The sequence below is a fragment of the Oryzias melastigma genome, linkage group LG3 (assembly GCF_002922805.2).
Source record: "Oryzias melastigma strain HK-1 linkage group LG3, ASM292280v2, whole genome shotgun sequence".
NCBI classification, from domain to species: Eukaryota; Metazoa; Chordata; class Actinopteri; order Beloniformes; family Adrianichthyidae; genus Oryzias; species Oryzias melastigma.
Window position 1 is genome coordinate 15,306,812 of NC_050514.1, and position 22,053 is coordinate 15,328,864.

At 36.2% G+C, this 22,053-nt stretch overlaps 1 protein-coding gene across 1 annotated transcript in view; it reads right to left on the reverse strand.

Moving 5' to 3' along the window:
* kif18a (kinesin family member 18A) overlaps window positions 1–22,053 on the reverse strand; it is a 31,283-nt gene that overhangs the window by 8,507 nt on the left and 723 nt on the right. The window contains exons 2-14 of the mRNA XM_024296233.1: window positions 20,479–20,822; window positions 16,863–17,020; window positions 15,705–15,809; window positions 15,035–15,145; window positions 14,687–14,884; window positions 9,312–9,488; window positions 9,120–9,194; window positions 8,920–9,020; window positions 5,707–5,869; window positions 5,230–5,394; window positions 4,253–4,374; window positions 3,874–4,160; window positions 1,025–1,081 (exon numbers count right to left, since the gene is read on the reverse strand). Of these exons, the coding sequence (XP_024152001.1) occupies window positions 1,025–1,081; window positions 3,874–4,160; window positions 4,253–4,374; window positions 5,230–5,394; window positions 5,707–5,869; window positions 8,920–9,020; window positions 9,120–9,194; window positions 9,312–9,488; window positions 14,687–14,884; window positions 15,035–15,145; window positions 15,705–15,809; window positions 16,863–17,020; window positions 20,479–20,794 (2,035 nt within the window). The 5' untranslated portion in view covers window positions 20,795–20,822. The remainder of the gene's footprint in view (window positions 1–1,024; window positions 1,082–3,873; window positions 4,161–4,252; window positions 4,375–5,229; window positions 5,395–5,706; window positions 5,870–8,919; window positions 9,021–9,119; window positions 9,195–9,311; window positions 9,489–14,686; window positions 14,885–15,034; window positions 15,146–15,704; window positions 15,810–16,862; window positions 17,021–20,478; window positions 20,823–22,053) is intronic.

Sequence of the window (22,053 nt, forward strand, 5' to 3'; positions counted from 1 at the left end):
ATTAGCTTAAAAAAGTTAGAAATAAATATCAGAGTTCAAATTATCTATTCCTTTTGTGGTTTTTAAAAAACAACTTTCACTCTGAATTTTACTGTGTGGGTTGAAAATGAAGCAATGCTGAATTAATGTGCAGTTTGGATATCATTTTAGTAAAACTCTCTATAAACAAATGTTTGTACAACAACACTAGTGGTTGGAGTGTATAATCATGCATGAAAGTGTAGATTTAACAAAAGCTTAAAAACACTGAATTGCAGAGGATTGAGCCTGATAAGAAGGAGAGAGAATGGAACTTTTTAAATCATTAAAAACGCTGAAAACTTGACACTCCAGCAGTGTTGGGTTACTACAGTAAGTTGAAGGAAAAGCACTACAGTCATGGTGACCCACTCCCTCCTGTTTCATTTTTCATTTCCATTCAAAAACATTGGTCATCTGGTAGAAGCATTTGCTTTTTTGAGACAGTTTTCCCACAATCCACTTCAATGAAATGTAGACCACATGTATTAAATATCATTATTGCTTATTTGAATGACTGTATTTCATGGAGGTTTTTTTTTTTTGGTGTAACATTGTCCCATAGGTTCCCTACATACATACATATACAGTTCTCTCTGTAAAATTGCTTGGGGGGATTCGGATTCTTTCATTATTCAAGTTTTGGCCACAATAGAATGTCTGCTGCACGACTATAAATCACATTATATTACATGCCGGATTTTTATTATGGTTTTTACTGCTTTGGGCAACTTCTTTACAGCTAAATGAAAAGCAACAAGGCGACAGAAAATTGTAGGCATGACACAACCATTTCACATCAATTAAAAAACAAAAGAACGAGTGAAATGCTCCTCATCCAGAACTAGATTCAATATTTTAAGTGGATAAAGAAAGTGAAAATGACAAGTGAAAAGTGAATAATATAATAAGTGAGTGGAAAAAGGGATTAATTAGTAAACTGAGGTTTTTTGATTAATGACTACAATATGTATGCAAGCACAAAAAAGTAAGAGAGTCTTTCTACCTGTAGGTGACAGAGCACCGATGCACAATGAGGTTCTTTTGGAGCGTCTCTCTGCACCTGAGGATTACAGAATAAAACAACACTAACACATTATCATAACTGCAGCAAACACAGCTAAGAGAAAGGTGTGTTGACTTTTCATGGTTCAAGTTGAATGAAATAAATGAAACACTTCCACAACTGCCATGTCGAGATGACTTAAACACCTTGAATTGTGCAGGCTGCAGCTGTTTAATCAAAAAAACACCTTTGAAAAATGTATATATTACCGAATACACATTTAAATCCTGTGAGATTGCTTTAATTTTACAAGCATTTGCCTTATCTGCCTTTATCTGAAATATGACGCACAATAGGATAACATTAATATCCGCACTCACACGTGAGATTCTTTGTCTTTCAGAAAATTAAGTTCACAAAAACCCCTTTCAAATAAAATAAGCAAACAGTTCAGGAGCAGGTGCAGATTTATGTCCTAACAAACAGGAGACAGAATAATAGTTAGTGGAAAACACCGCTCACTTCTTTTATTTGGACTGTTCCTTTGCTAGTCTTTGTATGATGCTTTATATATTTACATACATATATATATGAGGGCCGGGAATCGATTAAAAACAATTAACTAATTAATCGCAAATCTAGAAAAAAATAATCGCGATTAATCGCAATTGAATTGAACTTTTAAGTTTTTAATTTTCTAAGTCTATTTTATGTCATTGTTTTTATTAGCTCTTATACTTTTATCATAGTGTCTCTTTTTATTTATTTTATTTTTTACATTTTTTTTTATTTTATATATATATATACGTACATTCTTATATTGCTTTTAAGTATTTTATCTGTTGTGTCTTTGTGGCAAATGGACCTTGAGTCTGTAATAAAAGTATCTTCTATCTTCTTTTTGTTACAATATTTTCCAGATACTTGTTTGAAAATAATCACAATAGGAAATCACAAGCAAAATTGTACATTTAGAAAGTTTTTATCCTAGTGTCTAAAACTGTTGTTTTTGTCTACTTAATTTACCTCTGTATTTTCAATTTGAAAAAGTACCCACTTGTTTATTTGATAACAATTTAATCAGCACAAACTCTCCAATGTCACACTGCCTTTATTTTTGTCATTTTTCCATGTTGTATTCACACACTAGACATAAAATTATGCAAAAACAGAAAATTCCATCAGGAAAAAAAATATTTATTTTCCTGTGGAAACCTCAAAAATGTTTAACAAACTGTTTTTACAACAGAATAAAAGTTTTAGGTGTAAATTTATAAGAACAACAAGAATAAAATTTCTAATCAACATGTTTTTGAATGTAAATATATATATATATATATATATATGTGTGTGTGTGTCAGCAGGGGCTGTATCTACTATGTCAATCAGAGAAAGTAGTTGAAAATGAAACCTGGAGCCTCACAGCTCCAAAACAAACTAGATCTGGACTAAAGCCAATCTGGACACTGAGACCTACTGAACTACTTTACATGTCAGCTGAAATTTGACATGTCTTTAAAAAAAAGAAAAACAACAACAGAAAACTTTCATCCAGGAGAAAAAAAACACGAGCGTGTCAAATGAGATGAAATTGTGTCTTTTACAGTAAAGAGTTATAAAAATGTGGGGAACGTCTTACCTTGTTAAAACTGTAGAGTAACTAACTTAAAGGCACCACTTTTGTTTTTAAGCTAGTTTATGTTAAGTAAAATATTAGGTGTAATTACTTTTAAGATAAAAAAAGTTTTAACAGAGGTTAGAGATGGTGGAAAAAGGTCAACGCTTACTCATGCTGAACAGAGGATGTAATCACCAAAACCTTTAAACAAACTTGAATTTTTAAATGCGTTAAAAATATATTTCATAAGCAAGAACACATGCTAATTGAATCAGAACGACTAAAGCCTCATTTGTGCAGATGAAGGACTTATACTATTGCGAGCGTTAATACTCACAAATTGCTGTCCCTTTATTCCAATAACATAATGTTGTTTGCATAAAAAGTGACTCTGCCTTATTACTTTGAACCTTAAATTTGATTCAAATCTAGTGATTTATTCATTTACTTTTGTGAACCAAATGTATAACCCTGTTTGTCCCGCTGTGCTAAATGATTTCTGTGGAGAATTCAAAGTTGGATTTAAAACAAGAACACATTATTTTTTGGAAAGAGCACCACTACTCTTATGTCTTAGCCCAGGGGCCGGCAACCTTTAAGGGTGAATGAGCCATTTGGGGTTGATTTCTACTGATCAAAACCTAGAAGGAGTCTTTGTATTCATGACCTTCTTTTCTTAAATAATAAATATGAAGTATGTCTATTTTTTGACACGAGGACAAGCAAAAATATGAAAAGAACCTAGCATCTTTCTTTGTTTTTTTATGTTTGACAGAAGCTCTAATAACTTATTTTTAAAATAAAAGATGCTCTGTGCCAAACAGCATCATCTCAGTGCAGCTAGTAACTGACGTTGAGCAGCTTTAGATAATATGTGCTTTTAACTCATAAAAGATCAAACTTTTTACCAATGTTTTGCTTTGCATATAAAATCTGTGCATTCTGGAGGTAGTGTGAAGCAAACCATCATCAGTGATAAGATTAAACTTTTTTGCTATTTTTATAGCATATAAACTGATTATGAGCTGTGGTGCTACACAAATTTGTATAAAGGTGGAAGTTTATGTTGTAAAACATATAAAAGTACTTGTGAGAATATTAGTAAACAAAAATAATAAAAAGGAGCGGACCAATTGTTCAAGTATTTAAGGAGGTTTTACTCATCTCTTCTCCATGCTGAAAAAGCAGGAGACTAAATCAGATGGTGATAATGATGATGAGCTTGACTTACTGCAGGGGCTACTTTGGTGGTATTGCAGATGAGAGAAAGTCAGGATAGGTGCCAACTCGCTGCGGAGCCCGGCGCTTTCTGCCTCATTTGTCTCCTGCGACTCCAAATTCCTTTCACCTTTCCGCTGCTGTTCCAGCCCCTCCTGGTCAGCCCAGACCACACCTCTCTCCCTCAACACAAGGGGCTCCAATTCATGGTTATCCATCTCATCTTTTTCTGTGGCCAGCCCCTTTTCATGCAATAGGGCATAGTGGCGACTGAAAGCTGGCAGCAAGATGTTCACCATTCTGAAATGCGATAGACATGGAGGTTAGCTTCACTCCTGCAAAACAAAGTGTAATCTGCTTGGAAAGTTTCATGGGGCTGATAATCAACGCACTTGTGCACTCTCTTGTTCTCCTGATCCTGCAGCAAAGTGAGCTGGACCATTTGCTTGACGTGTTGTTGGAGATCATTTACCTGCAGCTCCAGTCTGTGGCAACGCAAGTCCTTTTCTAACACCTAGCAGGGAGAGTGGAAAGACTTCAGAGAGCAGAGAACAGGAGGCAAAAAACATTCTGACCCTGACAGGCAGATGTGGGGGGAAAAAGTTGGTGCAAGTTTACTAAAAATTAGTTGCAAAGTTCAGCATTCGTCCACGTTTTATTGAAAAGCGATCAAATCGGGAAGGGAAAGGAGGGGGGGAGAAAATTCTGACGTAAGGAAACTACGAAACAACAGCAGCACAGAGAACATTTGACTGCTGGGTGCGTCATAGTTCTGGGTCAGTTCTAGGAAAAAGAAAGAAAAAAAAATAACATGGACATGGTTTAAGGTAACTGGCTGCTGTGTGAGGGATGAGTAAAGGGTATTGATTAATTCTCTTCAGTGATCCACGAGTGGGCTGGACAAATAAAATGAGCACGGCTCTAATTACTGAGAAAACAGATGCGAAGAAAACAAAGGCAGTCACGACAGCAGAAGAGCCGACACTTGCGTTGCAAATCAAACAAACAAAAAAAAACAAATCCTGCAATACTTCCTTCATATATGTACACTTCTCTTGGCCAGTGGGAATTACTGTTTTTCAGACTAATTTAATATCTTAATAAATGTGAAGTAACTAAAATTAAGAAAACAATCTATATTTTTGTCAATGAAAAGTAAAAAAAAAGTTAAACGTAGGCAGGTTCATTATCAGCAATGCAAAACTTACCATTCATTTATTTGGCATCAATTAAAAACAGGATTTAATATCAACAAGACCGGTGATAAAATTTTACAAGAGAGCTCACGAGTGTGAAAAAGTCAGAGATGATCAGTCAAATATAAGGAGCACGAACAATACTTTGGATCTTTCTAAATGAGTTGGCTTACCTCTGAAGTCTGATCATTTGTCTTCAGCAGCTTCATCTCGTTCTCAAGTCGATGGAGCAAGCCATCGTTTTCCAGGAAGCGCCCCTCTGCCTCCTTCAGACGTTGGCATATGTGTTTCTGCTGAGTGCGTAAGCTGGCAATCTTCCGCTCATGCTTGCAGGTGGCCTATTGAGGAGAAAGAGAGCAAACTGTAATCAAAAACAGCATGGACGCTACCCTAGTATTAGAAAGCATTATGGTGTAAATATTTTAAATAACGCCACATCGTTTGCCAGCTAGAACCATATATAATGATGCAGATCTGTTATTAAGGCTTTATTTTAAACCAAACTTCTAAGAAAGTTACTTTACAACCAAGTACGCTTTCCTGCATGAGAGTAGAGACAACTACAGAGAAGTAAATTGATGAGTCTGCAGCTATTTTTCCACCATGACTGATTGCGGCTGAAAAGACCACGCGGCGTGAACATCAGCTACCTTCTCCGTCTTGTCTTTGGCACAGAAATATTGGACCTGCAGGTTGTCCTCCTCGCTGTAGCGCTGGCGCAGCTCATTCTCCTTCAGTTGTCTCTCCAGATCCAGCTGCTCTCGCCTGATTTGGCCCCGGCTAGAGAAGATCTGCTGCAGAGTTTCTGACACCCTGGGACAAGAGATTCATGTGCTGTGCTTCTGGTCCAACTTTTTGAGGCAGTACACAACATGAAAAAAAAAAAGTACTTTTTTTTTTTTTGCAATTCTCACAAGAGTATATCAGAAATGTGTCATTTAATACATCCATGTATTCATGCACTTGATTCAGCAGAGCTTATGAAAGTGTGGATCAGTATTTTTATGGTAGCATCATGAAGGTGTTGAGTCAGCTCTGCACATTTTCATGAAGTGCTGTCGGAGCCTGCTTTACGCTAAAAGTGGTTCAGTGTCATTCACATTTAGATGAATAGAGGGGGGGAATAATAGAAACACCTATTAGAGCTTTATAATGAAACAGCATCATCACAGGGATTCAAGCCAAATGTAAGGAGCACTATTGAGTAACATGTAAAGGCACATTTTTAAACTGCTGTTCAAAAAGCTCTTAACGTGTGCAAAAGGTCATACGAGGTATTTTAGTCCCTAAAATATACAATAATATAGTGAAATATTTCACAAGAAAAATAAATAATTATGTTTTAAGCTTGAAAACTATAATATTTTAATTTTAAGCAGCCAAAACAAAGTCTCCCCACACACATGCAGCGTTAGAGCAGCGCTGCGGTGATGCCGTGATTGGATGCAAGGGGCTGTCTAGTTGAGTTAAAGCGGCATGAGAGCGAGGAAAGGCATGCAGGTAAATAAGGCTGGAGAGCTGTCGCTGAAATGTGACTGCACTCTTCAATGCAATTCTAGTGACGTAGGAGACGCCGTGGCCTTGGTAGACTGTTGAATTTTTAATAGCGGCAGAAGTGTATTCAGAGCCTGTCTCCGTGCGAGTTGTGAATTCTGATGCCAGTGAATGAAGTGTGTGTGAGAGTGAGACTCATTCAGCTTTTCCTCGTCGCCCCCTCCCTAACCCCCAACCCAAATCCTCCGACGGGTGCCACTTCTTATGTAGAAGACAACAACATAAAATATGCAATAATGGTAATAAACTGTATTGACAAATAAAAGATATACCCAAAGTTAAAACCAATGAACACAAGTAGAATCCTACTGAATATTTGTTTCATACACAAAAATGTAAATATTTCACATTTTACTGTCAAGTTTGATTCATAGAATGCACAAATCTTTCTATTTGTATGAATTCCAATGCTAATCCAAACAGGCTATGATAGTCTACAATTGTGTTTTTTTTCACACTGTATGTAGGTTTAGTAACGGCAACACAAGATTAATATAAAAACAATTAATTAACAAACAAAAAAATATATATACAAAGTGATGACTTGTGAAGCTTATAAAGTATTACTAATTAAAAACCAGAGAAAAAATGTCTCAGAAATGTTCTTCATGTCACAAATGAATCACTCGATAATATAAAAGAGTGGAATTGTCTAAATATGCATATCAATTTGGAGAAAAGGATTCGACAAAGTGTTTGTGTGTCCCTTCCAAGCTTTAGATGTTGCAGCCACTAATGCAACATGAAGTCATCACAGAAGATGGACCGTATTCCAAGAAACAGACGTTTTCCAGGAGCCCTGACGGTCAGTTTCAAAGCCTGACAGTTACACAAACACGGTTCTTAAAAATCAAAACAAATCAGGGAAATTAGAGGAGGTGTTGGCTCATACAAGCTACGGGAATTGGCCCGGGCCGTCATAAGCAATTCAGCACCGCTGGTCTTGAAAAATCAATGCAGAAACCGTCTTCAGTACATCCTGGGCAGAAACGCCACTAATGCATTGTGTTATGACCGTTTCCAAACAGCGGCATAAGCAAATAAATGTACAGTGGATGGGTTTCCCACCAACTAATGATATCCATACTGATGTGTCATTATTTAAACAAGGAGAGTGAATTTTTTCCATGTGGAACACTTCTTGACTGGAGCTTCTGGTTATAGATTACAGGCTTTATGCGTTGTATGTTTGTGGGAATAATAAAAAATAAAAATAAAAATTGGAATAAAATAAACAGGGAAAAACATTAATTTCCCCAGCAATTAAAACACAGGAAAAACTGGTTTTAACAGGTTAATCTACCAAAATAAAAGCTCAATTGATGTTCAAAACTTGCAGTAAACTTTAAGTTACTCTTTAGAAACAAGATTACCTTCATTTGAACAACTACCGTATTTTTCGGACATAAGTCGCACCGGAGTATAAGTCGCATTTTTTTCAAGTAATTTATTTTACAAACTGGTTGAAAAAAACGATATTACATCATCCTGGAAGGTAAGTTGTAACATTCATAAGTGAATAGAAAACAGGCTGAATATGTGTCAACACATATTAGCATCATGAAAAAAACAAAAAAGTGTAGCATTTATATAACATAACAGTTTTATTTAACTATAGCCTCAAGAACTCATCAACTTTGTATCTTTACTGTAATTAATTGCACGCAATCTCACTCCATATCACTAAATCCCTTAAATTCTTCGTCTTCTGTGTCACGTCTGAATAACTAAAGTAAATAAAGTAATTGCATAGATCACCATAAGAGGGCACTCTAGACTTACGGTCCATATCTCATCTCATTAAAAATTCGTATATAAGTCGCACTGGAGTATAAGTCGCAGGGACATTCAATCTATGAAAAAAAACGCGACTTATAGTCCGGAAAATACGGTATGTATCCATTTGAGCTTATATGGTTTGCTAGGTTAGTAAGATACAATTTAAGAGCTACTGACAGTTTCAAATTGTCACAGAAAAGTGTTTTTGCCTAATCACATGACATAGTAACACAATGCACTGACTGCATAGTAGAAGTTGATTGGTAAAAACTAGCAATAACCATTGAAAAATAAAACCCGAAATAAATTATTTTTACATTTATAAGTTATACTACTGCTTCCGTCTTTGGATTAGGGTGTTTTTGAATCCACATATTTATGGGTTTAAAACAAAATGACAAGTACTCTTGCCTAATCTGTTCCTCTATTCCAATAACATGGTTTACAGTGAAGGGTTTACGACATATTAAAACAAAACAACAACAACCGCAGTGGTTTAAGTTACAATGTGAATCATAGCATCTGCTTACCTTTTCAGCTCGGCCAGTTTCTGAGAAGAGATCAAGCTGAGAGGCCCAGGCTCTTCTCTCTTTGCCTCATATTCTTTGAGTTTTTGTTTTAACTGTAAAATCTTTCAAATTAAAACAGGAAAAAAAACAGAATTAAACCACAGTCAGAAAGGAAATCTGCTGACAGTTTAATCAAAGTTGGGATTTGTTATTTACATTACCTCTTTCCGTTGCTTCTCACATATCACAGCATATTGACCAATGTGGCTATCCAGGCTTACAACGTTGCTCTTGACCTGTTTAAGTGAAGACATTTTTTTTTTGTATTTTGTTTTTTTATTTACAATATAATTTCACTTAAAAATGTACACTTAATAACAGCTATAAAACAACATGAAAGTTTTGGCACTGACCGAGGACTTAATCTCCTTGGCCCTGTTGGCATATTTCAGTGTGTTGTGGGTATCATCGTATGATTTAGATGAGGGGCTAACGTTGGCGATCATAACCGTCCTGCAGTTGCCCCCTAATGAGTCTTTCAGGATCCTTGTCAGTTTGCTGTCTCTGTATGGTATATGAGCCTTTTTACTCTGAAACAAACACAAATAACTGTTTATCAATTACTGTCAACAGTGAAATAAACAAAACATTTATTATGACAATTGGAAATCCCTTGAGAAAACTATAATTACCCTGCAGGATATATGTGGGAACACAGTTAAGTAAGTCAGAAAACATTCGAATGGTTTTAATTCTGCCCACTTTGAAAATATATCAAATAAACGTTTGAAAGGAGCAAATACAGATTCCAGGAATCCTCCACTTCTGTCAAACAAAACATAAATCAAGATATAAAAAAGGAAAGCGTATGTTACTGCTGTGGTATGCAGAAGAGTAATCACAAAAGTGAGGTGTGCCTCAACATGCATTCCCCATCTGGACCACAAGAGAAGCCTCCTCCGGTTACACTGTTTGGTTGAGACCAATAAACCTAACAGGGGATACATTTTTGGAATGGAATTTACATTTTGGAACTTAAGTCTTTGTGCAGCTGGTCTATAAATACATCCCAGCCACTCATACCTGCTGTAAATAAGGTGTTGCTGCTTAGTGGAATTACAGTTTTATGGATAAGATGACCGGAGAAACTCACAAAAAGGAAAAGTGTAAAATGAACTGAGGTAAAACTACGAAAATTTAGCTAAGTTATCAAAAAAAAAATAATTATATATATACATATATCCGAGCTCAAATTGGGTATTTTAAACTTCTATATGACAAGAAAATGTGTGAAAATCAAACAAGAACAAGATTTACATTGTCTCAAAACTAAGTTTGCAAACTTAAGATCAGTATCTCTAAAGATATACATAATAAAAGTAAAATTCTGCATTCAAAATAAAGATTCTATAGGTCCGACATAAATATTTAACGATGGCTGAAGCCAAAACACTATAGCTTAGGAAGACCCCATCAGCTCATGAATTCATAGCAAACATTCTTATTTTTTGTCAAATAATACATGGTTTGAGTAAGCTTGAGCATGAAAAAAAGCATCTTTTAGCCCCTGGTAGGATGTTCACTACTGCAAAAACTCAAAGGTTTTTTCCCCTCCATCTAAACTATTCAACAAGTTGGCACTGCTGAGTCCATCTCGACTTTATGGGAGTTATAAACCTTGATTCTCTGAATATGTTTGCAGAGATAAAAGGTCAAGCTGGAGAAAAGTTGCTTCATCAAACAAATCTGCATAAGTTTGGCCATTGCCTGAAGCAAATGAAGCACAACAGAACCTCTGTGCTAGATTAAGCGTCTACAAGTGAGGATGACACAGTCCGAGCAGAAGCAGCAGACAGTCTTCCTACTCAGATGATTGGCACAAGCGGAGACATTCTTTCCTGTAAACAATGACGTGAATTCCTTCGTCCACCATCAGTAAAGACTTGTGCACCATAGTGAGCAGATACGATGGGAACGTTGTGGTGGGTGGTGGACAATGAGAGGGGCTATGATTGAAATACAAAAAAATGAGCAGGGAGAGTAAAATGCCAACTAAACCACGGCGATGAAAGAAGACAGTTTCATTCCAAAGTATGAAGTAACCCAGTGAAGACGGATTGCATTTCAACATGGCTGTGGTAGGTTTTCACAGCACTTCCTAAATGCGTGCAGCCTGCATGCGCCTCATCCCTTGAGACTGGTGTGTAAAATGAGACGACTGCTTGACAGGTTAATGTATGCAACTGGAATGAAATAATACCCAAATACTCAGTTGACTCAGCCCTTCCCATGTTCCATGTTTAATACTGAAGCAGGAGTGGTTACCTTGTTTACCTCAAACTCAACCAATCAAGTCATCACAATATTTCCTTTGGACTTCAGTTAAAGATGTGCTGACAAACTCAAAGTTTGAACTTTTCATATGTTCAAATAATCAGAGATTATTGTTTTTAAACCTAGTGTCTGTTTTTGTGATGAGAATAAAGACAAATTAGGTTGTTAACAAACAGTTATGTGTGGATTAGGTACTTTTATATTCAAGTCTGGTTTGAGTTCACGTTTTCACCAAAAAGTCCCTATTCTATCAATATACATTGGGATCTTGAGATGAAGGTGCACTGGGATCACCTCTTATTCCCTCTTGATGTGCTTTTGCATTGAACTTAGGAAGATGGGGTACATCCTAAAAATGTTGGTTTACGTCCTGACATTAGACATCACATTGCGGCATGACCGCGTCTCACTTTCTGTTGCTGTCATTTCTAATGTCAATCGAATCGGCATTGAAAAGTTGGCAATAATAATGGCACGATCTAGCTGAACCCGTTCTTGTGGGTTCTCCAGGTCCTCGGAGGGCTGTAGAGAGGAGCGGCCGCATCTTATGGGCGGAGTGCAAGTGTGTCTTGTAGCTCCCTTGAGGGTCATTGAAAATTGAACATTTGATTGTTATGCATGAAGTATGTGTTTTGAGAAGTATTTGCAAAGCTAATGTAAGTTACACACATGACGTACGAGTGATGCAGTTGCATTGTATATGGCGTAGTATACTTAATTATACTGTATACACACACTTGTATAGCGCTTTACTTGAGTCTTGGAAGGCCCAAAGCGCTTTAGAGTCCCATTCATCCAATCGTACACTGATGGCAGCTCCACTGCCAAACATTGGCACAGATCTGTAACCACCAGAATCAATGTGGGGTTCATATCATGCCCAAGGACTCTTCGATACATGGCGGGAACTGAACCTGTAATATTTCGATTAGAGGCTGACTCCTTTACCTTTGCACCACCGCCTCTGGTGTCCTTACTCCACACTCTAGTCATTAGTAAAGCTTTACTCACAAATGACTTTAAAGTTAGATAGTGAGTATGGAAAAGGGACAAACTTGGATGGGGGCACGCACTTATCCCGTGAACAGCTTACAGGCTTTTTGCGCAGGTGGGTCTTAAGTATGAAAAAGCCGTACACAACACCTTTGTCCCACCTACTCTACCCTTACTCATTATGTGTTGTACAAGTGTTCCTTACATTATTTTGCTTGGGGCATGCCCATAGAAAAAATAGGCATGAACATTTTCTCTCTACAACACATGTCAAAGTCAAGGTCTGGAGGGCTGCATCCGGTCCTCCAAATCGTTTTATTTTATTGTTATTAATGGCCCCATGTTATCTTAGGCTCATTTCTAACTTCTAAAATTTTTACTAAATATATTTTTATGGAGAGTAAAATATTGAAAGTTGTTTAAGGTTTAAGTTAACTTATTCTGGAATAATATTCCTGTCTTTTTATTATTCATTGTGATGTTAAAAAGTAACGATTTTAAACTTTTAAAAATTTGCATTCTGCTCGCTTTTTAGACTATTTTGCCATTTACTAAGATGTTTTAGTCTATTATGGAGTTTAGCTAATATTTCAGCTACATGCTAGCAGTTTTTGCTAACCTAATTTTTTTTGTTTGTTTTTTTAGGCTAATCTAGCATTTAGCTAACATTTTAGGTGGCTATTCGCTACAGCGTTTTCAGCTATGAGCTTCAGCGTTTTTACACATCAATTTCAGCATCTTCTGTGACCAAATTCTGCTTACAGCATTCACGCTAGCATCATCTCAGGTAATGCTATATATCTAGTTCATAATTATGTTAAAAAGTTACGGTTTTAAAGTTTTAAAAATTTAGTTTTAGAGTTTTCAATAAATCTTTATCCTGTGTGGCCTGTGACCTACGGAGTGTTTTGGATTTTGGCCCCCTGTGCGATTGAGTTTGACGCTCCTGTTCTACGGGTACATAGAGCAATCTGGAACCTTGGCGTTTCATGTGGGCCAGCTATGTCCACTTAACAGATTTGCCCATTTTTGCTCCTGCATACAGCCTGCATCTAGCTGACTAAGTCATTTCCTTACACAAACGATCAAAAGACACTTTTCACCTAAAAGGTTAGCAAGAAAGTTGTGGCCTGTCTTTGATAGGAACCAATCATATAAATTGAATTCAGATGACTGCATCTTAGCATTGGCGTCTCATTTGTTTGAGGGTCGTATTAAAGTTATTGATTCTTTTAAGTGCATTAAAAATTACTCTTTTGAATCCATTCGCTAGATTCTCCGACAGTAGACAATGACCTGTAACATGTCTACTTAAAAACCTAAAGCCATGCGACACCATCATCTAAGTGTTCACCTTTCGCCATATCCCTCCAGAGCAAATCAGCTTCCACTGATTCGCACAGGTGAGTCTGTAGAGAGCTTTTACGTTGGATACCCTTCCTGACACAACCCTGTATTTTATCTGGGCTAGGGACAGGCACAGGGAGACCCCGACTTAGGCTGTTTTGTGGCTACATAGGTAGGCAGTAGCATGAAGGGTCTTGCCTAAGGACCCACACTGGATTCAGCTAATTACGCCCTTGATTTCCTGCATGGCAATCCTACACTCACCCGACTGACCAAAAAAAGATTTTAGAAAATGTGGTGCTTTAATTTCAAATACTGTAAAATGGAAAACTGCAAATGCTTTGCTTTCTTCAAAGCCTTTTATGAACGAGGCAAAACTGTTCACGTCCCATGAGACACATGGCAGCGCTGCTGATCAAACTAATATTTTCACTAATTTAAAATACAAATATGGGTATTCATGTTAGCTTTGTGTTTTAAGTGCAAATGAATTGGACTGAATTAGCAGGCAACCTCTCAATTTATTTGAACTATTTTCTCTCGCTTTAATACTACAAAGAAAGTAAACAAAACACTGTTTTCATGATACCTTTTTTTCATGAATTCCCATCTTTTACTACTACGTCTTCACTTGCTTTAGATTTGATCTTGCTTTTCAATTAGTTGTTATTACGATTTTTTTGTTGCTTTTTTTATATGAAAATGTTTACAATTATAGGCCAATTTAATAATGTAGGGGGGAAATTACATTTTGGGAAAGCAGTGGGAGAGGCCACTGCTTTAAACTTCTCCATTACAATTTTTTTTGGTCAACTATTACTGTAATGTTATGGAATATGCCTCTATGGTTCTGCGCAGAAGTGAAGTTGATTCACAAAGCTTCACAGCTCTGTTACTACCTACCCATGTGATACAGAGGTGGACTAAACAGCCAACTTATACAGCAGAATCAAAAGAATAAACTCTTAGTAACAGTACAAACATGTTTTCTAACTACCAGTCATTATATAAACATTTTACCAATCTATTATTTACAGAATCAAGTCATATAAAGCTGTCAGTATTTTACTATACCTCAAACAAATGTCATTTATGTGAAGAAAAGCGATCTCACCTTTGGGTCAGCGAGAGCATTGATAACATTTCCAAGTGCCAGGAGGGAGCGGTTTATGTTTGCACCTTCTCGTAGACGAGCCCCTTTGGCGTTAGTGGCACTTGCTCTTTCGGAGCCGGCAAGATCAATCAGGCTCATTTTAGCAATGCAGACGTTTTGATTGAGACTTGCAGTTTTGTCCTGCTGTCTCAAATATATCTGGGTGACAGAAGAGAAAAATATTTTTTATTTTAGAATCAAACTGCGTTCCAGAAATTGTTGACTGTATCCTTCAAATATTTACAGCCTATTTGGAGCTGGTTTGAAACACCCACATACTGGGTTTTTAGAGAAACTTCAATGAACTACCTGAAATACAGCATGGGACCGTGAAGAGGTGGCGTTCATATCGGTGGGATGCTGCGTCCTGTTTCGATTACCCGAATCCAAAGCTTCAAGAATGTGCTCTGCTGATTTGGGCTGAAAAGAAAACACAACACACGGTCAGATGCAGTGAAAGGATTCTGCTGCAAAGCACTTAAAAGCCCCGGCAACCAAACAATTCGACAACTCAGAATACAGGCACTTGACTTTTTCTCAGTTCTGCCAAAGTATTTCATTTTTTTCCCAAGTTATTTATAAAAAGATGTTCTAAAAGTGAAATTATTTTAAAATAAACAAACCAGGATGTCTAAAAGTAAAGTAAACTGATATTTCTCCTCATTTTAATAGTATTTATAAGAGAAAATTCCAAGACTGTGATGTCTTATATTAACAGGAAAACATAAATTGTTTTTTTTTAGCACACGAGATTGGCAATAACTTTTTCTCCATTTCATTCTCTAATAGCACCTTAATAGAAGAAATGTATCTCTAGATGCAGAGCCTATATGGAAGCTATTTTCTTTTTAATCTATTCTCCGGTTTCTTAACTGATCAATCACACAATGTGTTTTTAAAATTTAATTTGTGATAAATTACCTGCAATGGTACAGTCATGATTTAGCTTTCATATGCTTTTCAATGCGTTGTTACAAACCTTATGCAGTGTAAGCCCTTGAACAACGACTCCTTTGGAGCCGTCCTCTCTGACATTAAGAGGGCCAGAATTAGCCAACAGGTCTCTGATTTGTTCATTGTAAACCTGGGAACAATTGAGATAAACAATAGCAAAAAAAATGTAAAACCACTTATCACAAAAATCACTATTACGGTAAATAGATGTATAGCATGCAGATCAAACTGTAAACCACTACTGTAAGACAAACAGATGTATTTGCTTTTCACACTTTTGACAGTTTTCCAGAATTTTACAGCATTGTTAACCCCAACTGGACTGAGTGACCCCCTCCGCACTCGTGTTTTAAACAGGAAGTACCTGCTGGCTCCTAAAAGCCAAAATCACATAGACTTCTATTGAAAAATAGACAGCTATTATACAGTTATTCTATTTGACAGAATAGCCATTCTTGATATGATACTTTTTTAAAAACATTTTCCTGCCAATCCATTATTTTCTTTATCAAGAGTTTTTCAAGTTATATTCTGACCAATCAGATGCCTCAGTAAATAATAAGCATGTGGTGCCTGCTGGCCCCACCTCAAACGTTTGATTGACAGATTTTCCCGAGCTTTGAAAAAGCTGACTCATGATTGGTGAGAGTAGTTGCCTTAAAATGTTGACTCAGACTAACACGGACCCATCACTGTCGACTGGCTCCAAAATGTCGACGTTTGTGGAAAAATGGCGTCTTCATTTCCTTGGAACTGGAGGTAAGGCATTTTCTAAGTGTGACGTCACACCTTTGTCCAGTTCTCTATATACAATTAATGGTTGGCCTCCAGGCCCTGAGGGCTGTCAGACTGCCGTTTTATTTTTTAAATAAATCCTGCTTTATCTGCTGCTAGATCAGGTGTGTTTTGACAATATGACCTATAACAGCTAGTTGGAAAATATGTAGGAACACTGACCTTGAGGCATGGAGTTTGACACCTGTGTCCTAATGCAAATCTTATAAAATCATGTCTTAAAATCAAGTGACCCACAATTTGTGAGAAATATAATATGCATCCTCAAAACTATGAATATTATCCTAAATATTCTTTATAGAACTATGTAAGGACACGTAAACACAAAACACAATAAAACAGACAAAAGTTTTCCAACTAGTACACACCAAACAGTCAAGTGTTTTACCTCAAGGTATGAGAAAGCAACAGCAAACTCTTTTTCATCCTTGACATCATCCATGCGTTTGAACAGCTCCGTCATTGTCCGATACATGACCCCCGGATCATTTGGTGACCCCAACATGGTGTGTGTTTTACCTGCTCCAGTTGCACCGTAAGCAAACACTGCAATTAAAAAGACAACTTACATAGAGTTATAGACATTTTACAGGAGCAAGTCTGCTGTCACAAAATACTACTGTTGAGAGTTATCCTTTTCCATGTCTGCAACTTAAAAAAATGTAAATAGTCCAATAACACACACACATATACATAAAATATAATAAAATTTAGAATAATTTTACAAGTCTTTTAGTTTAAAATTCAGGATTTACGTCTCTCATTTCAAACCATTTCAAACTGTGGCTGGACAAATTAGCGTTTATGATCTCAATTTAACCTTAACTTAAGTTACATTTTTGAAAGAAAGTGATAAAATTAAATAAGAAATTAATATGTTTAGCTAAGATGTTGAAAATAATTAATTTTCACCTTAAAAACTTAAAAAGTTGCCTAATTCTGTTTTTTTTGCAAGACGACAAAAATAATAAAAATTCTAAAGTATTATAAAAAAAAATGTAAATGCTTTTAAACCATAGGAAATTTTTTACAGCTTATATTAATGCGAAAAAACATGTTTTTGCTCATTTCTGAACTGCCAACACTTTGACAACTTTCTATCCACATTACTACTTTATTAAGGTCTAAATGTATTAATACAACACCAGAATTAGCAACAACAATATTTGGAAAAAAAGTTTAGAATAAGTTGACCACTTAAGACACTTTTACTATACAAATCTCTTCCACCAGGTATTTCTAAGTGCTTTGCTATTCTCATGAACATAAAGTTTGCTTTGGTTAACAAGATTACAACTTAGACATAAAAAAACAAGAATTGACCCACTAAAACGTCATTTAGTTTATAAACAACAGCATAATTAAATAAAATAATAAAAAAATCACAAATTCTAACATTAGCACGATGAAAACAAAAAAGCACAAAAGAACACAATCAATGGCAGTGACAGTATTTCTCCATTAAGTCGATCGTTTTTGAACATTTCTATCTGAATTACAAATGAAACTTGAGAAAAATCCTACTGAGACATTGGCTTTCCTTTAGAATCCGAGTCCTTCAGAACCCCTAGAAATCTTTGAGTATTGGGTCTAAATGCAGTTGTTAAGATAGTCAAGGATCGCATAAGCGTCATCATGGCTTTGATAATAAAAGGGAACAAAACGGTTTCTCAGTACCCATCACAGGAATCCTTCCTTAACAAGGTGCACGAATGGCTGCTCGCTCACTACTGCATTAAGCCATTTGTTGTAACTTGATAACCTCTTACGATTTCTTGTGCACATGTGGCTCATATCTATTTTTGAAGATGCTGCAGAAATGACACCTGAAAAAGTTGCACCGTGGCAGGAACCAAAGTTGCCAGAACAGTTACGACCAAGTAAAACCTGTCGAGTCTAATCAGTGACATAAACTTGTGGTAAATAATTTGCAAAGCCACAAAGAAGAATTTCTCAAAATCTTTTTTATAAGGTATGCTCACTTTGAGCTCGTTTTATTTTTTGTTTTAAAGCATACTTATTAGGTAAAGATTTATCGTCAGTCAGTCTACTTGTCACTAGAGGATTTGCCCGATTTTACAAGAAATGCAGGTTTTACTGAAGTACAAAGTACTTGTAAAGCAGCATTCTGTAATTGCTTCCTCATCAAGTGGGAACAGGTAATTCAGTTTAAAAGACAAGAGGGGGGTGTTTATTATGGGGATCTGCACTTAGAAACTGAGGCTGGAAAACCTTAATTCCTGCAATCCCACAGTATAATTTTTGTTCACCCTCCAAACACAAATACAAATCAAAATGAAGTGCCTATTTGACATCATGGTTAGATTTGTAAGGAAAGCATTCTTAAGCTGCATTCACATCGGATTTGATTTGCTCATCAAATTAGTGTCGTCTCCCCGTCAAGTTTACTGCTCGACGTCTGTCATAAAAAGTCCTTGACGCCTGGCCATGTGTACGAGGAGCTATTGCCAATTTTTTTCTGGACTTTATTTGTTGCCACATCATGGAAAACATGGATAAAGTTGAGTAAGTAGCTTGGGTTTATATGTTTTGGAGAGCTCTGCAGAATCTCTGGCAAGCATGTCGTTGTGTCTGGGTTCACCTGATCATTCATAGACACTCAAAGTACCGTGAGTTTCACCACTTACTGCCATATTGGATTTGTTTTCGACCTGCTGATTGAGCCACTGAAAACATCATGTGGCTAAAGCAGAGTCCCTGAATGGGCTCATTAAACAGATTTTTAAAGTTTCATACATATCCCATGTCTGCCACCCAAATCGTACTGCGACACTCAGGTTGTGCTGCTGCCAGACTGACGTGCGCCGCAGGACCTCAGATCGCGTCTGCACAGTGATTTAACATTGAAACTAAATGCTTCTCACGTGTGAATTGTGTCCACTGTGAATGCACAAGAATCAGCAAAGATCTATAAAGTTTTGTATGCACTACTTAAAAGAATGGTTTGATTAGATGAAGAAATTAGTTTCTTGAGGTTCAGGAGCTAGATTTAGTACATTACCTTACCTCCAGACCACAGAAATTAAGCATTTTTAAACGTTATATAGCTAGAAAAAAATATATATTTTTTGTCAAATGCCTCAGTAATCACTGCTACTCTGGTGCTTGGCGTGTTATAAAAAACACATTTTCAGAAGGTGAAGAAAAATTGTTTGACAACTAAGAGCAGCTAGTATGAGAATGGGTCCCTACGTTGATACAAGAGGCTCGTCTTGTGTTGAACTGAACTGAAAGCAACTGAAATTCACACAGAACTCAAAAAGATGTGAGGGTTCATCAGCCACTTTGTTAACCTGAGTAGCAGGATGACCACAATAATCCTAAAAACAATCAGTGTAGCTAAATGCTACAAAAGCTCTTTTGAAAGCTATACAGTGGTCCCTCATGGTCTCCAGGATATTCTGTTTAATTTTGCATGCTTTCTATTTTTACATTTTTATTTACACTACAACACATCGTGTTCTGTGTCCTGAATGGCTTGTAATCTTGTCAATCAGTCTCATTCTTGCCATGTTTCCTATACAGAATGTGTTTAGCGTGTCAAAATGACATTATTATTTGTTCACCAGCAGATTGTTTGTTTTTTCTATAATACTAAAATTGTTTTTCTACACGTTTGAACTTTGAGGGAGTTTAAACAAAAGAGAAAAGTATAAATGTCAATCTTGTTTGAGTAAATGTTGAAAGTTTGATTTTTATTATTATTGTAAAAAAATAAAGCTAACTACTTCATGGATTTCACCTGTTTCTGATTATTTTTAGAACGCAACTCCCACAATAAAAGAGGGACTATTGTATTTAAATCAACTTTATCAACTTAAAAGGATCCAGATGGCCACTTTACTGTAAATCTTCACAGATATCTATTGCTTGCTGTTACAGTAATAACAATAGGATGATACGTACATAGTTTTCACTTTCCACACTGACATGTACAGCATGGGTGCGTATGTATGTGCGTTGAAGGCCTAAATCTATGTTACCTGTGCAGTTGAAGCCATTCATTACTCCATCCAACGCTCCTTTAGTGGTACTTTCAAAAACTTCCACTTGCGTAGAGTTCTCATCAAAGACTCGGTCAAAAACAAACTTTAAGTCTTTGTTGGCCCTTTTGTTGATATTTCTGTTCCGAACTCTTCGTGCCCCAAAACAGGACAGGTCCTCTTCCTTTGGGTCAAATATCAGCATATGGTTGTCAACCACCTGGACCACATTCCGAAAGTTTTCCCGCTTCTCATTGTCGTTGGTTGGCCTCACCCTGACAACCACCTTAACGTGGCTACATACGTCATTTGCCATAGTGGATCCTGCAGTTTCTGAAAAGTATCTGAAAAACAAACCAAACAGTAAATTAAATTACATACAAATTCACAGTATATTTTAAAAGCATCATGGTATCTTTGAATTAAATTTGTTCAATTTGTTTCTATTTTTCTGTGTGTGGGTTTTATCATGTCATCCTCAAAAACAGATTATGTGCAAAAGGTGCTTCAAATGTTTACGTTTTGCATTTGAATATACAAATAATTTTCTTGATTTGGCAACAGTCTGTACACTATTAGAGGACCATTTTTTTTACATTTCAGCCTAAAGTTAAGATACCTTTAAGAAATAAATTTGTAGACAAGTCCTTTAAATAAAGCTTAAAAGTTGACAGATTTAAAATGCTGGTCAAATAGTTCAGTATTGGCTCAAAGTTAATCAAGAAACATTGTCCTAATACATAAACTGGAAAGATATCGCAAAATATGTTTTCAATAGACACGAATTGTGAACATAACATGGGTGTAACGATTTGTTTTAACAATATCAAAATCTGTGGTTAATGAACCGATTAACTTTCAATATTGTTTCATTTTGAATGATCCAATTAACGACCTAAAATTGATCTAGGACATCTTTAGCCAAAAATTCTACCAGTGTGACTCAGATATAAATACCTGTAGACTAAACAGTGCAGGAAAATTTTCCAAATTCCTTGCATTTATTACAGGATAATCAAGTGTAAATTAAAAATCTGTACAAACAAGAAATCAAGAACTGTTGACAAATCCATTTGTGTTTTAGTTTCATAAAGTTCAGCCCTCTGTTATTTTTCCACACCAAAATAAGACAAAGGTAACATTATTAGAACATTTTACCACACTGTATGGTCACATTTTCAAAGTGTTAAACTTTCCACACATTAAACTGTGACGATGGTTTGATCATTTTCTGCAGCCATCACGTGTGTTGTTCTCTGTGATGACGCTTTGTTGTTTTTACATTATAGTAAAATAAACGTAACTCGCCTCTATCCAAATAGTATTTTCCAATATTGATTGTTGTCATTTTGAAACTATTTTTAAATGGTATATAGGCCGATTCGATTTGATCAGCTACTTGCTTTAGACAGATCAATCGAGTTGTATTGTAGAAATAGAAATGGATTCATTGATTAACCGTTACACCCTACTTCATAATATTGCACTTTATGTCACAATAAAATCAAAAAATCATTTGTAAAAGCAAGCAAAAAAAAAAAAAAAAAAAAAAAACTACCAACACTCATGGCATGT